Source organism: Ichthyophthirius multifiliis, assembly GCF_000220395.1.
Source record: "Ichthyophthirius multifiliis unplaced genomic scaffold scaff_1120509251429, whole genome shotgun sequence".
Classification (NCBI taxonomy): domain Eukaryota; phylum Ciliophora; class Oligohymenophorea; order Hymenostomatida; genus Ichthyophthirius; species Ichthyophthirius multifiliis.
This window is the reverse complement of record NW_004085882.1, coordinates 17,620-33,144: the sequence shown is the minus strand read 5'-3', so window position 1 is coordinate 33,144 and position 15,525 is coordinate 17,620. Positions and strand designations below refer to the sequence as shown.

The 15,525-nt window shown below is 19.5% G+C and overlaps 4 protein-coding genes across 4 annotated transcripts, besides 28 other annotated features; all 4 read right to left on the bottom strand. All coding sequences in view use genetic code 6, as the record gives it.

Annotated features, from left to right (window-relative positions):
- Positions 1-759: 759 nt before the first annotated feature.
- Positions 760-790: a microsatellite.
- A 35-nt stretch (positions 791-825) lies between these two features.
- Positions 826-928: a microsatellite.
- Positions 929-994: 66 nt separating this feature from the next.
- Positions 995-1,050: a microsatellite.
- An 855-nt stretch (positions 1,051-1,905) lies between these two features.
- Positions 1,906-1,946: a microsatellite.
- Positions 1,947-2,079: 133 nt separating this feature from the next.
- Positions 2,080-3,757, bottom strand: IMG5_202680 (hypothetical protein; the record flags this gene model as incomplete). The annotated part of the gene is made up of 5 exons (XM_004023865.1): positions 3,614-3,757; positions 3,522-3,549; positions 2,429-3,458; positions 2,285-2,388; positions 2,080-2,202 (listed from the first exon to the last, which is right to left on the bottom strand). Exons 1-5 carry the CDS (start codon positions 3,724-3,726, stop codon positions 2,080-2,082), a joined length of 1,398 nt encoding a protein of 465 aa, XP_004023914.1. The 5' UTR covers positions 3,727-3,757.
- Positions 3,463-3,517: a microsatellite.
- Positions 3,749-3,794: a microsatellite.
- Positions 3,763-3,805: a microsatellite.
- Positions 3,806-3,994: 189 nt separating this feature from the next.
- Positions 3,995-4,042: a microsatellite.
- A 78-nt stretch (positions 4,043-4,120) lies between these two features.
- IMG5_202670 (prostaglandin e, putative) lies at positions 4,121-5,080 on the bottom strand. The gene is made up of 4 exons (XM_004023864.1): positions 5,044-5,080; positions 4,723-4,897; positions 4,406-4,673; positions 4,121-4,356 (listed from the first exon to the last, which is right to left on the bottom strand). Exons 1-4 carry the CDS (start codon positions 5,049-5,051, stop codon positions 4,262-4,264), a joined length of 546 nt encoding a protein of 181 aa, XP_004023913.1. The 5' UTR covers positions 5,052-5,080; the 3' UTR covers positions 4,121-4,261.
- A 1,517-nt stretch (positions 5,081-6,597) lies between these two features.
- Positions 6,598-6,647: a microsatellite.
- A 1,353-nt stretch (positions 6,648-8,000) lies between these two features.
- Positions 8,001-8,096: a microsatellite.
- Positions 8,038-8,097: a microsatellite.
- Positions 8,039-8,097: a microsatellite.
- Positions 8,039-8,110: a microsatellite.
- Positions 8,040-8,110: a microsatellite.
- Positions 8,053-8,110: a microsatellite.
- Positions 8,111-10,578: 2,468 nt separating this feature from the next.
- Positions 10,579-10,624: a microsatellite.
- A 32-nt stretch (positions 10,625-10,656) lies between these two features.
- Positions 10,657-10,708: a microsatellite.
- Positions 10,671-10,722: a microsatellite.
- Positions 10,723-10,803: 81 nt separating this feature from the next.
- Positions 10,804-12,263, bottom strand: IMG5_202660 (hypothetical protein). Its single transcript, XM_004023863.1, has one exon. It carries the CDS (start codon positions 12,218-12,220, stop codon positions 10,949-10,951), a length of 1,272 nt encoding a protein of 423 aa, XP_004023912.1. The 5' UTR covers positions 12,221-12,263; the 3' UTR covers positions 10,804-10,948.
- Positions 10,835-10,860: a microsatellite.
- Positions 11,118-11,281: a microsatellite.
- Positions 11,189-11,286: a microsatellite.
- Positions 11,441-11,485: a microsatellite.
- A 348-nt stretch (positions 12,264-12,611) lies between the features above and the next one.
- Positions 12,612-15,251, bottom strand: IMG5_202650 (ser thr protein phosphatase family protein, putative; the record flags this gene model as incomplete). Its single annotated transcript, XM_004023862.1, has 4 exons — positions 12,612-13,795; positions 13,868-13,985; positions 14,473-14,924; positions 14,975-15,251. The coding sequence occupies 4 exons, from the start codon at positions 15,249-15,251 to the stop codon at positions 12,612-12,614; spliced, it is 2,031 nt and encodes a 676-aa protein (XP_004023911.1).
- Positions 13,824-13,856: a microsatellite.
- Positions 15,250-15,280: a microsatellite.
- Positions 15,250-15,290: a microsatellite.
- Positions 15,251-15,293: a microsatellite.
- Positions 15,258-15,300: a microsatellite.
- Positions 15,296-15,346: a microsatellite.
- Positions 15,347-15,525: the final 179 nt, after the last annotated feature.

Genomic DNA, 15,525 nt, shown 5'->3' with positions numbered 1-15,525 from the left:
TAAATTTTATAATTATAAATTTATATTTTTCATATACTTAATTCTTGTTATTTAATCTTAAAAACCTTTAATAAAAATATACAAAAAATACACTAAATTTCCCATATTTTACTAATTTTATTCATTAATAGACTAAATCATTTACTTAAACTAATTATCTTTAATATTAATAATTTCTTATATTTAAATTTGATTCCTATAGTGTTAAAACGAGTTAAAATTATCTTAAACTTAATTATTTTGAATATTATTTTATTATAATGTTGTATTTTATTGTTATTATTACAATTATTCTATAAGAGAAAAATCGTTTTATCTTTCTTCCAAAACTTAATTAAAAGTTTATGTAAAAGCTTCAATTCTATCTTACAAATCCTCCTTTTCTTAAATAAGTTTTTTTTCTATTTTTTAAGCGAATGGTGTTTATTTAAAAGTTTAATAACCCTACTTTATAATTCATCTAAATTTAAAAAATTATGTTTAAAATTTTAAATGCTTTCTTATTTTCCTTTATTATCTATATATATTATCAAATTAGAAATTAACTTTTATATTTTTATTAATTCTTAATTATGATTTACTTTTATTTCATTATTTTAGTTTTCATTTTAATGTTATTATTATATATATTATTCTTATTAAAAAAGCAATTATTCGATTTGACTTTTATTTGATTCTTCTTGTTCTTTTAATGTTTAATTTTTATCTTTTAATTCCTCATTTAATTTATTACTTAAATTTATTTAATTTTCTAATTCCTATATATATATATATATATATATAAATATATTATTTATTTTAATATATGAAAAAAATAATTTTTACATTTATTTTTTAATTATTAAATTCCAAATCTTCGTTTAAATTATTAATTTATTATTATTATAAATACAAATCATCTTTTAATTATTTATTTTCATTTTAAATTTAAATTAGTTCCGTTTCAAAACTTTCAATTAAATGCCTTTTAGTGGATAGTTCTTATTTATATTATTTTAATTTATTATTTTTTTCTTCCAATTTATTTTTATATTTTTCTTCAATCTAATTCATTTCTTCATTTAAACTATTTAATTTTTCTATATAAAATTCTTTTTCTTAATTTAGTGATTATTTCTATTATTAAAATTAAAAATTTATATTTGTTATTTCTTCTTCATATCTAAGAATTGCTTGTTCATAAAAAGCCAATTTATTAAATAATTCCTTATTAAATTATTCATAAGATTACATTTTATCTTTTAAAGCCGAAACTTTTGTATTTGTCTCCTTTTCATATAAAATAATTTTCTTTTCTAAAATATCAATTTAGTTTTTGTAATTTATATTTGTATTTTCAAACTCATTATTTTAAATTTTTAATTATTCATTTTCTTATTTTCTTTATAGGTTTTCAGTTTATAATTATTTAATTTAACTCATTTATTATTTTAATAAATAATAATTACTATCATTTGTATTTTATTTGTTTGGACAACCATTGAATTCGAATTTTTATAAATTTGATTATATAGGAGATTTACTTTGTGTTTAAAATATGTTTATTTTTTTATCACTATAATTTTCAAATTATGAATTTTCTTTATATATTAAATTCGATTGTAATTCAGAAACATAACCTAAATCATTTAATTTGGAGTTTGTTTAAAATATAGTATCGAATTTTGGAGGAACAAACATATTTTTTATTTTGAAAAAAATATCAATATTTTTATTATTATTTATAAATTAATTAATTATTAGTTATATTTTTTTATATTAAATTATATTTATTTATTAAAAAAGAAAAAAAATATTTATTTATTTATTTAATTCAAATTATAATATATTAAATTATTAATATTGCTAATTTTTTAGTAAAATTGAACTATTAAAAATATATAAATTATATATTTTATAATAATAAAAATATGAATTATTTATTATAAAATATGTATTTATTTATTTTATTCAAAAATTTTATTTTGATTAAATTGATTTCTTTTTATTTAATTATTTAAAGAAAAAAAAAAAAAAAAAAATAATAATAACAATATAAGTTTTATAAATATTAAATGTATTAATTATATAATTATATTTTCATTCTATATGCATTTTTTCTACTTATTTAGTTACATTAGTTTCTTCGGAATATAAATAATCTCTTTAATGTTCCATTAAATATTCAGTTGATCTTTTCAAATCCATAAACATAGAATAAACCTTAAAAAAAAAATATATATAAATAAATAAAATAAAATATATTTTTATTTTAGAAAATAATAATAATAATTGTATATATTACTTTTCTAATATCAACAATATCAACTTCTTAAGATTTTCTTTTAGCAGCAACCAAAGAAGAAGTAGTAATCAATTAAATAGAATATCTAAGAGTAGTTTCATTGCCTAATATATAAATATATAAATAAATATATATAAATAATACCTATTGTAGTCAAAGCTTCTTTAGCCTCTTCAGTCATTTCAACATCTTCTTCTTCACATCTTATTTCGATAATTTACCTAATTTCTTTTTCAGTGTAAGGAACAGTATTTATAATCAACAATCTGTCTAAAAGATCCAATGGCATTCCATGAGGTCCTTTATAATTAGTTCCTCTAATATTAGTAATACCTCTATTAGTAGCTAGAATAATAATAGGTGCAGTTTCGCTTTCTAAAGCTCTATTCAAAAATGAAAAGCATTCCATATCTAACATATGAACTTCATCTATAAATAGTACTCCTGGTACAATTTCAGCTTTTCCTTCTTCTCTCCATTCAGCTACTTTTTAATCCATTTAATCTCTAACTTCTTATTTTATTTCACCTGTGTCTCCTGAAAATAAAGCTAAGAAACCCTAAGATCTTGAATTTATGACATCTATTTCATGTAAGGTTACTGTATGTACTACTTCTTTTCTTTTCTCAATTTCTCCTTCTGGACATTATACGAATCTTGTTTAAGGACCCATTGCATCAAATTCGCTTGCTCTTGCAAAAGAACGTCCTGTTTTCGATATTCTTCCAGATGCTTTGTCTATTGTTATTACATCTCCTGCTATAATCTTCTCTTTTTATATTGCTTCAATCATTTTATTACCTAAGTCATATACAGTTTCCATTTCGGTTGTTTTTAGGGTTATTTTTCCTGTTTTTACTCCACTATTTACTGATTTTTCGATTTCTATTTCTACAACTTCTCCTTCAACGATTTCTGCTTCTTCCTTTATTCTTACGCCTATGGATCTTCTGAAAGCTTATGTAAGAGATTCAGATTTCGACATTTCTAAAGAAAATATCTCAGAACCAGCTAACATGGTAAAAGGAACGTCATCACCTAATGATTTAGCCATACCCATTGCTATCGCGGTTTTACCTGTACCTGGTTATCCTCCTATTAATATTCCTCTTCCGGCTATTTTACCTTCTTTTATCATAGTAAGTATTATACCAGCAGCTTTTCTAGCTTCTTTCTATTTATTTTTTATATATAATTATTTATTTATATGTTATATTATTTATTTATAATGTTTTACCTATCCAACCATACCTTATCCAATGTTTCTATATATTTATTTTTTTAAAATTATATATATATATATTTCTTATTTTATTTTATTTGTTTAACCTTGGGTCTAATGAATCATCTAAACCTAAACCTCTAATATGTGAATGAGCTCCAATTCTTTCATTTCTTGTAATATCTTTTACTTCAGCCACTTTTTATGCAGTAATATCCATTTTTTATTATTAATTATTATAATTTATATTTTTTTGTTTTTATTTTTTTTTGTTTTTTTTATTTTTTTAATTATTTTTAAATTTTGGTTGTATTTTTAATAAAAATTTAATATTTAAAAAAAAAAAATCAAAAAGTATTTTTATATATATATTTTAAATTGTAAATGTATACTTAAGGGAAATTAAAAAAAAAATACATTCTTAATATTTTTAAAAAAAGAAAAATTATAAATAAAATAATAATATCTTTTATTTTCTTAATATTATATAAACAAATAATATTTTTTTTTTAAAAAAAAAATATTTTTATTTTAAATTTTTATATCATATATGTATTTTTAAATTATATATAATATAAATCTTTTTTTAAAATAAAATAAAAATAACCTAGAAAAAAAACTAATTTATATACGAAAAAATATAAAAAAAAGAAAATAAAGAAAAGATAAGAATAGAAAATAAAATAAACTATTTTAACTATTAATTATATTTATTTATTATATCTTTTTCTTTCAATTATTATTTTATTTTCTCATCAATTTTCTTATTTAACTTCTTCATCTTATTTTTCTTCTTTTTTATCTCCTCCTTATAATTCTTCTTCTCCATCTAAATCATTAACTTAAGGTTCTATAATATTAATAAATATATATATAAAAATTATATATATAATGTAAACCTTCATCATCAGAATCATCAGCACCTTCACCTCCTTGACCTCCGTAATTTCCACCAAAGTTTTACATCATATCAGGGTTCCAGTTTTAGTCTAATCCTTTATCACCTTTTTCATTTTCTTCATCTGAATCAATATATTTTTCCCAATCACTTTAGATATTATTGTGTTTTCCTCCTTCTTTAGTTAAACGAGGCCAATATGATTCTTCTTTTTCTTTTTTGAATAAAACAAATCTAATTCCATACCCAAGGATAGTTTTTTTAGAAGCCTTTTTTAATTAATAATTTATTATATTTTTTCTAATAAAATAAAATTACTTCGACATCAATTTCTTTATAGAAATTAACTTAACCAGTATAAGTATTTTTATCAGAAGTTCCTTCAAATGTTAAATGATCAGGTGTAAGCTCAATTTTTTCATTTGTTACGTCACGTAAATGAATTGTTAAAAGAACTCTATCTCTTCTTTGGGCCCATACAAAAGGTGCTGTTCTATTTTTTTTTGTTTAAAAAAAAAAAATTGGTTATTTTTAAATAATGCAGGAATTGGAATGGATATTATTAGAATTTTTTTAAAAAAAAAATAAAAAATTATTAAATAAATATAAGTTAATTTAATATTATTTATTTAAAATTACTTTGACATTTTTTTTTTTTAGCTCTTTTTTTTTTTTTTTTTTTAATGAATCTTTTTTTAATTTAAGAAAATTGATTTTTTTATAATTATTTATGATTTGATTTTTTTTTTTTTTTTGATTTCAAATTTGTTTATTATTTTTTGTAATTTTAATTAAATTAAATACTTAATTTTTTAATACTTCTCGAATATTTTATATATTATAAAATAAAAAGAAGAAAAAAGAAAAAAGAAAAATAGAATAAAAACTATTTTCTTTTTTTTTAAAAAAAAATAAATAAAAAAATTTAAATAATTATATTTGTCTTTATAAATAAATAGTTTTTTTAAAGTAAATATCCAATTATATTATTTTTATTTATAAATAGCAGAAAAATTTTAGAAATTCACTAACAAAAATAAAATATTAATTTATAAATAAATAATAAGCATTTTTTAAAAAATTAATTAAATAAAATATTTCTTTTAATTGTACAATTTTTACTAATGATTTTTTTTTTTTATAAATTAATATATTATATTTTACTTAATATAAAATAATTTTTTAGCAAAAAGAGCTTATTAAAAATTTTTAATAAACAAATTAAAATTAAAAATAAAATAAAAAACCAAAATTATTTTTAATAATAAAAAAATTATTTATGTATATTATAATTATCAAGAAAATAATTTAAGATTCTTTTTATTATTATTATTATTATTTCTCGGATTATTTTAAGTAGAAAAGTTTTTTAATCTTAAATGTTTATTTTATCTATTTTTTTTATATTCTAATGACCTCTAAAGATCTTCGTATCTATTAAAATAATATATTTTTATTAAAATAAATAAAACATTTTTATACTATTTATTAAATTTGGTATTTCCATCATTTACTTTTTGAAATCTAAATCCTTTTTTCATTTATCCGGTTTCATAATCCTTTTTTTTTAAAACAAAAAATAACAATAATTAATTATATACAATTATCAATTTTCTTCCTTTAAAATTAACTTGATTCAATTTTAATGCTGCGTTTACTGAACTCGACATTTTAAAATCAATATAAGCAAATCTTTATAAAAAACAGTATTATAATTTAATTTTTAGAAAAAAAATATAATTTAAAATAAAAAAACCCTTTGAAATGTTTAACAAATGGATTATATATGAATCTGACATTTATAATTTTTCCACATTTCTCAAAAAAACTACCTACTTCATCTTCTTTACAATCAAAAGGTAAATTTTTAACAAAAATTGTTTTACAATCACTAGGAGGTTTACCATCGTCTTTATTATTATTAAAATATATAAAAAAAGGTAATTTATTATATATTTACTTGCATTAATATGTGTTTTTTCGCCTTTAGATAAAGCAATATCTAAATATCTTCCTTCCATAGTTTACTTGTTTAATTTTAAAGCCTATTTATATATAAATTTTTTTAAAAAAAATATTTTTTTTTTAAACATTTTATGCTTCTTCATTCGTTTCAAATTAAATATGGCAATAACCTATGTTTCTACCAGTATCTTAGTATTTTGGTAATTTTATATTTCTATATATATTTTAATATATTTTTTTATTAAATTATATCTTATTTTTATAATAACTATATATTTCCACAAGCTTTAAAATATTCCCTTAATACATCTTCAGTTGCTGAATATGGTAATCCTGAAACAAAGACTGAATTTTAATTTTATTCTTAAAATTATTATTCTTCTTATTGTATTTATACTTATTCTAATTCTTATTCTTATACTTGTTATTTTTTTTCAAATTTTTAGTTATTTTTTTTGTCCGTTTATTTATTTTTTTTAACCATTTTTTTGTTTTTTTTAATTTTAGTTTTATATATTTATTGAAAAACTAAATTTAATATTATAATAATTATATATATTAGATGTTGATATATTTATATATAAGATATTATGATCTAGCTCTTATTTTTAAATTTATGTAACATTAGCTATTTAATAGAATATATAATCAATTATATTATTTTGAATACTATCAACTTATTTTTATAATATTTAAAGGCTTTATCTTTTACTGAAAACACTAAAATTATTTATTTAATTTTTTTTAAAAAAAATAATTAAATATATAAAACTTTAATTATTTACAATAATTACTGTTATTATAATTATGTCTATAAAATGTCTTACTTTATTTATGACATTATTAACATATATTTACTCTAGAATTAAAAAACCTATAATACAATTAAAAGTAATATTAATTATATTCATTAAATTAAAAAATAAGAATATTTATTAAAAACATTGCAAAAAATAAATTAGATAAAGAATAAAATCTATTAAAATAAAGAAAATATATTACTTCCCTTAGATGATATTACAAATAAATATTTAACTTTTTATGTCGCTAAAACCAAAATTTTAGGCTAATTATTAGAAATTATGAATTATTATTTAATATAATGATAAATAAGAAAGTTATATAAAGAATTTAAAAAAAACCGAAAATTCATAAAATAACATTATTTAAATGCATTTAGAAATAAAACTTAATGATCTTATAAGCCTGTAATCAATAAAAAATCAGGATAGACAAAAAAAATATGAGTGTTTAAATAAAATAATAATATAAATTTCATCTCATGATATTTATATAATCATTGCTTATATATAGAAAATTATTTTTTAAAATTAAAATATGAATTAATTAACATAAATTTAACTTTAAGCTTTAAAATATTCATGATGAAATAATATGTATTATTAAAAATAATAATATTTTATAGATTTTATTCTTATAATTGAGTATAAAAAATTGTATAATATAACAGAAAACATAAATAATAATTAAAATCATAATTTACTATTTTATTAATACTTTTAATTTAAATGTAATCAAATTAAAGTAATTTTGACAAAAATTTTAGGAAAAAGATATTTATAAATTAAAAATAATAAAAATATAAATAAGCAAAATAACAAAATTAAAGTTTAAATTATTATAAAAATGATAGATAATAATAAATTAAATATATAAATATAATATATATATATAAATTATATATATATATTATATATATATATATATTTATTTTATATATTTTTTTGAATAATTTTTTTTCTTTATTTTAAATTCATTTTTTAATATTAAATTTAATTTAAATATATAATATTTTTAAATTTTTTTTATAAAATTTATTTTTTAAACTTAAGAAAATTTTGCTATATTATGATATGAAACTTTTAATAAACTTTATTTTTATATATAAATTTTTTTAAAAAAAAATTAAATCAATAATTATTTTATCTTAAAATTAATATTTAGTTTTTAATATTTGAAATAATTTATTTAGAAAAAAAAAACTTCAAACAAGTGTATTTGTCCTAGATATGGGGCATATTAAATTAGGATTATTTTTATTATAATAGCACATATTCAAGCAATTTTTTAAATAATTACTTTTTTATTAATCCTATAAATTATTTTAATCTTCAACCAACGGCTAAGTAGCAATACTTCCAAGTTAAACTTCTCGATTTTGCATATTTTAACTATTATTTTAATCATGCCTTGCATAAGAACTAAATTTTTCAAACGTCGTTTAATTTTAACAAAAATTTTCAATTTAAATTTTAAATAAACAAGTCAAAGGAAATCCAAAAAACAAGCAAAAAAACATTGAAATACCCATAAAAATTGACTTTAAAATAAAAAACAGGCTCTTTATGCCATTATATTCAAAAAAAACAATTAAAAAATTGCTCACATTTTCTTTCCAAATAAATAATCCATTTAAAGTCAAAACAAAAATAATACTTAACCAAATAAAAATAATAAAAACTAAAAAAAAACCATGATTTCCACACCCTACGCAATTATTTATCCATGGACAATGATGATCATAAACGGAAACGCATTATTTACACACTTCGCAATGTCTACTTCTCGTAATTTTTTTGATACAACAAATTGGACAGACATCATAGGGCTCATATTTCTACACAAGTACATATAACTAATTAATTTTATCCTTCTCACTAGGTTTCTGAATATATCCCGGATTAATATTCCAGCAAATAACAAATGAAGAAAAGGTAAAAACAAACAAAATTCCTAAAATTCCAAAAAAATAATCTTTTTTTTCACTCAAAACCAAATCATAATTAAAAATTAAAAAAGCTATTTATGAGTAAAAATACATCACTAAAAAATATACTACTTATTTAACATTTTTCCCTGTAGGTTTAAAAACTGGTCTTATATTAAAACATTCAAAAACCCCATTATTTCTCTTTAAAATTTCTGCAATTTCCTCATTATAATTTTCCTCTTCTAATACATAATCTAGTGCTGTTTTTCCTTTAAAGTCTTTCATATTTTTATCTGCTCCAGCAAATAATAATAATCTCACACTTCTCATATTTCCATTTATAGCACTCAAAATTAATGGTGTCATCCCTTCCGAATCGACTACATTAACATCAGCTTTCCATGCAAGTAAATAATGAACAGTTTAGTCGAATCCCAAATAACTAGCCCAATGAAGAGCTGTGGATAATTTATAATCTTTTACGTTTAATTGGACATTATTTTTAATTAAAAAAACTAAAGATTAAATCTTATCACTCTAAGCCGTTATATGCAAGCATGACTGTCCTTCATTATTCACAGTTGTCAAATCAGCTCCTAATTAATGCAAATATTTCAAAATTTGTATATTACCAATATAGCAAGCATAACTAATAGCAGAATAACCACAATTATTTTATTAATTTATCCAATTTTTAATATTATTTTCTATTTAATTTTCTGTTAATTTTTCCTGTTTTTTAAAATAATTGGATGCGAATTCTACTAATTAATAAATTATTTCTAATTACCCATTCTAAACTGCTACAATAATTAAATTATTTTTATTTTCTTATTATTATATTCTGGTTATATCCTATCGAGTATTTTCAAAATATTCCTACAATCTATTTCTTTATCCCTAACTTATATAAGAAAATATCACAGAAGAATCAGTTGAAGAATTACTTGGAGAAGAATTGCTTTACATACCATTATTATAAGGACTTTTGCTGCTATTATTATATGGTCTTTGATCTCTCAATGAATTATTTATATTTATATCCCCTATCATTATTGGTTCTAAATGTGTTATTTGTTTATTAATTTAAGAACTTATTATTCCTTCTTCTGCATAACTTCCTCCTGCGCAATTACCTAATAATTACACTTTATCTCTTGATGAATTTGATACTTATTATATTAATTTTATATCATTATAACTTAATGTGCGCGAAAATTATACTATTGTTTTAGGCTATTATGGTTATATCAGCTTTTATTATAATGGATAACTGTATACTATTTAACTATTTTATCCGTTATTTTTTATATGACCATGCATTTTTTTACTTATTTTTTTGGTTTTTATTTTTATTAATTAATTATTATTTCTTTTCTTTATTTTATTTTTGTTGATTTTTTATTTTGTTAAAATGTTTAAATAATCTTGTAAGTATATATTTATTTTATATTTCATTATTAATAATTATAATAATGTATAATTTTATTTATTTTATAATAATTTTTCTTCTTTTATATATAAAAATTATTATACATATATAGTTTATATAAATGTTTAAATTTATTTATTATTATATATATTTATATTTATTTTATATATTAATATTTCTTTATTATTTAAATAATTATCATTAATTAATTAATTTCAAGGAATAAATATTTAAAATTATTAATAACCTAAATTAAAATTTTTAATATTTTAATATTGAAAAATCAGATTTACAAATCATTAAAAAAATAAAAAATAAAAAATAAAAATATCTAATAATATATTGATTTTTCGTATTTTAAAAATAATTTTATTTTTAATATTTAATAAAAAATTATCATTTTTATAAAAAAAATATCAATTTCTTCTTTAAGCACCTCTAGACTTATGTTAACCACCTTTATATTCTCTTCTTTCCTCATTACCTTTAGTATTGTAATTCTAATTATTTTAGTTGTTATTATTATATTATTAATTATTTCCTCTTCCCTAACCTTATTATTAATATTTTTATTAATCTCTACTTTCTCTATGATGCTATTAATCATCTCTATGATAATTATCATTTCTATGTTACTATTATTCACCTCTGTGATGTTATTAATCCCCTCTATGATATTATTATTAATCTCCTCTATGATATTATTATTAATCACCTCTATGATGTTATTAATCATCTCTATGATATTAATTATCATTCCTGTAATCATCCCTTTGATGATATCCTCTATTGTAATCATCTCTATCTCTATTACTGTTAGGATTATAAGTTCTTTCATTGTCATTTCTTTTTTTATAATATCTTCCACGTATATCATATTGACTTCTTTATATGTGACCACCTCTATCATTATTATTATATCTTTCATTATTATTTCTATTATTATCATTTCTGTCATTATTTTAGAAGTTTCTTCCTTTACTCTATCTATCTTTTTAAACTTATTATTAACCTCTATTATCTTATTATTGTTATTAACTTGAATTACCTCCATAATTTCTTCCTTTAGATTATCTTTCTTATTTATTATCTTACCATTATCTTTTCTTAGAAGTTCTTTCTTTTTTCATTTTTTCCTATTATTCTTTAAATGCTTAATAGTTGCTGTATTTTCCTTCACTTTAAATACTAGCATGGAAGCCTGGCTTATTCTTCACATCTTCACTGTTTTCGAAAGTAAAAGTTACATACATTTTACCTACATTCTTTTATTCTGTAACCTCTTTCAATCCTTCAATTTTAGGTAAATATTTTTATGTAATTACTTCGTTTTTAAAAGCAATTATACAGTTCAAGTTCTCGATCTTATTCATTATTATATTCTTTATTATGATAGCATTCAATACAGCCTTTCCTAAAGTTACAATTGTAATTCTTGCCTTTGGTTCAGATTGTTATTTCGTAAATATTTCTTAAGCTATTTATTCGATTTTTTCGAACATTCTTGTCTTAGTACTTATCCTATGGCATGTTCTATTGTTTTGAGGGTCTTCATATTCTAAGTCTTCCTTTTTGTTATTGTTCTCGTTTTCTTCATTTTATTAGTCTTAGTAATAGTTCCATTTAGCCTTTTTAGAATTGAATTACTTTAAGTTAATTGGAACTTGAGGTAATTATTTAGAATCCATTTAATTTGATTTTTTTATTTACTTATTTTATTTTATTTTTTCCTCCTAAATTATTTTTTATTAAAATATTTAATTTATCTAAGATATAATTTTTATTGTATTTTTGTATTTTATTTAAGAAATAAAAAAACATTTTTTTTTTTGTTTCAAATAATATTAATTTATAAGTTACTTTCAAAATATAAAAACATGTGGATCAATATAAAAGTATCAAAATTTTAATTTTAAATAACATATAATAGTTATTGATAAATACAATAAAAAAATATAAAATAAAAAAAAAACATTAAAAACGTATTAAAAAAATAAAAAAAAAAATATTTATTAACAATAAAAAGAAAAAACCCAAAATATTAAAAACAAAAAAAACAAATAATAATACAAAAATTTTTCACTAATTAATATCTCTAGGTGGAGTAGCCTGTTTTTTTCTAATAATAACTTCTTCCTAATCAACCAAATTATATTTCATTTAATTTTTTTACTCAAGCATTAACTCCAGATCAAACCACGCTTAGCTACTATTAAAATTAATATTACACTAAATTAATTTAGGTTAAATTTTTCTTTGTTTTCCAATTTACAATATAGCCGCATTATTTTAAAATTTACCCGCATAATTAGTATTTGAAAAAAGCGTAATTACATTATTATTACTTTTTTAAATCCCTTTCATAACTGGTTCATTGCTTCTAATAATCATACAGACTCCATTATCCTACATGAATTTTCGAATTCTCCCTTATCCAAATCTTATAACATTTTTTGTATTAAAAATATCATGTTCATTATTCGGAATATTTTCTACCACATTCTCATCTAAATTAGGGTCACTCCATAATAATTCCAAAGCAATTTTATGCTAATAAGTCTTTGGGTCCTAAATAATTTCAAAAGGACGTGGTATCCCTTCTATTTCATCAATAATTCTCAATGTACTACCTATTCCACTATGTACACAGAAAATCGAATCTTCTAAAACACATGCTATAGGCATATATTCGAACACTTTATTAATTCTTTAAAATACCGAATATGGATCATTCTAATCTTCTTAAAATTTCAATGCACATTCATCTGCAAATCCAGTTGCTTTATTAATTTTCTTATCTTCCATATTTCCCCTTAACATAAATATTTAATCAAAATATTTTAATTTTAAAGCAAATAATAATAAAATTGTCTCTATTTACATCGTACCTCTTCCCAAATAATTTCCCAAAAATAAATAATCATTAAAATCAATATCTTCATCATTCTATTAATTATCACAAGGTGATCCGAAATGATTAAAAAATCTCATTAAATCTTCGTATTATCCATTTAAGTTGCCAAAAATTTTAATTGGACATCTCAAACGTAATACCATAGGTTCTTTTTCGAATATTTTTTATACTTCATCGCATAGTTTTATTATATTCTCTTTTTTTATATAAGAAAGATAATCTTTTTGAGTAGAATTCTCATATTAATTTGGTAAAAGTAAATTATCCAAAAATATTTAATAAATTGATTCGTAATATAATTTTTTACTTGCAATTCCCTAAATATCAGTTCCGTATCTTGAATTAGCATCTAAATGTTTAATTTAAATGATAAATAAATATATATATATATATATATATATATATATATAATTAAAAATACTTAATTTAATTCCTTATTTTTATAATTTTTAAATAGAAACTTTCTTTGTTAAATTATCCGTCTCACTATTAGGATCATAAGCAACTCCCACGACTGCTTCTTAAGCTAATCTAATAACCTTTTAATTATAAAGATTCTAGTTATTATTTTTAACCTATTACATTTGAATACTCCCATCTTTATCATCAAAAGGAATTTTTGTTTAAATTTGTTATTATTACCTTTAGATATTATACTATTACTCCATACTATTAATTTCATCCTTATCACAAAATCTTAATATTTATTTATATAAATTAGGATAATTTAACACTAATTTCTACAAATCAAATTTAAGAATACTGTCTGTGGGAACATTCGGTTATTATGACTCAAATCCTCCATGAATAAATAAGTTATTTTATATAATCCAAATGCAATGTCTAAACCTTTAAATAGACGAAAACTTATACCAATCACTAGTTTCCGTATCATATATTTCCAAAGGTATATTATCATTAATTAAATTACTTCTTCCCCCTACAACTAGCATCAAAGCTCCTTAAAAATAGTACTATGCTAAAAAAATTAACAAAAAAGAATAATAATCAAAAAAAAAAAATAACTTAATATCTATGTATAGGTAATTCAGAATTTATCTTATAAGGAGCTTTTACCCAATCCCATCTCCCATCCCTATGTTTTCTTAAACCCCAACTATCATTCAAAGCAGATTAATCTTATGTTCTTCCCCCAAAAACTACCATCATGCCATTCGCTGCTCCTGAACTACATAAAGCAGCTGAATGATAAACTCGTACAACAGGACTATCCCCTTAACAATCTAATTTTTGCCAACTATAGGGCGCTTTTTCAATATTTAAAACCCAAGCATCACTTACAGATTCTGTTCCGGTATTTCCCCCATATACTACAATAAAAGGTTTTACAAAAATCATTGTATGTCCGTATCTTCTACCAGGAGTACTTCCATATACAGGAATTGTTATCCATTATTCTTTATCCTACCCTTAAGATAAATCTAATAAATATAAATTATCATCTGCCATTCCTCCACCTTTTTTAGTTTTTTTTTTTACATATATAATTAAAAAAAAAACAATAAACCGCCAATTGCACCCCCAAATATCACCATTTTATTATTATTATCTATTGCCGCAGCTGCGTGCGCGGCTCGATTTTATGGAGGAACTCCCTAAGGATTTATACGTTTCCATTATTTGAGTATTATATCGCATTAATAAACATCACCTGTTATATTATATTTTCCTGTATCCCCTGTTGCTCCTCCAAATAAAATTATTGTTTTCTGGTTCATGTAGGTCATTGTATGACCAAAACGGCAAAGTGGAGTGTCTCCAAACATTTAGATTTTTTCTATCATTTTTTTTTTTGATTTTTTTTTTTGATTTTGATTTTTTTTTTTCGATTTTTTTGTATATGATTTTTTTGTATTATTTATTATTGTTATTTTTTTTTAATTTTATTTTTAATATTTTGATAATTCAATAATTTTTTATTTTTTTTTTGGATTGTTTTTGTTCTTAAAATAATAAATATTATATATTTTCATTCATATGCATTCCTTAATATTGTTTATATTTTAAATATTTGCTTTTTATTGTACTAATCGTTTATTTATTTAAGATAGTTATTTT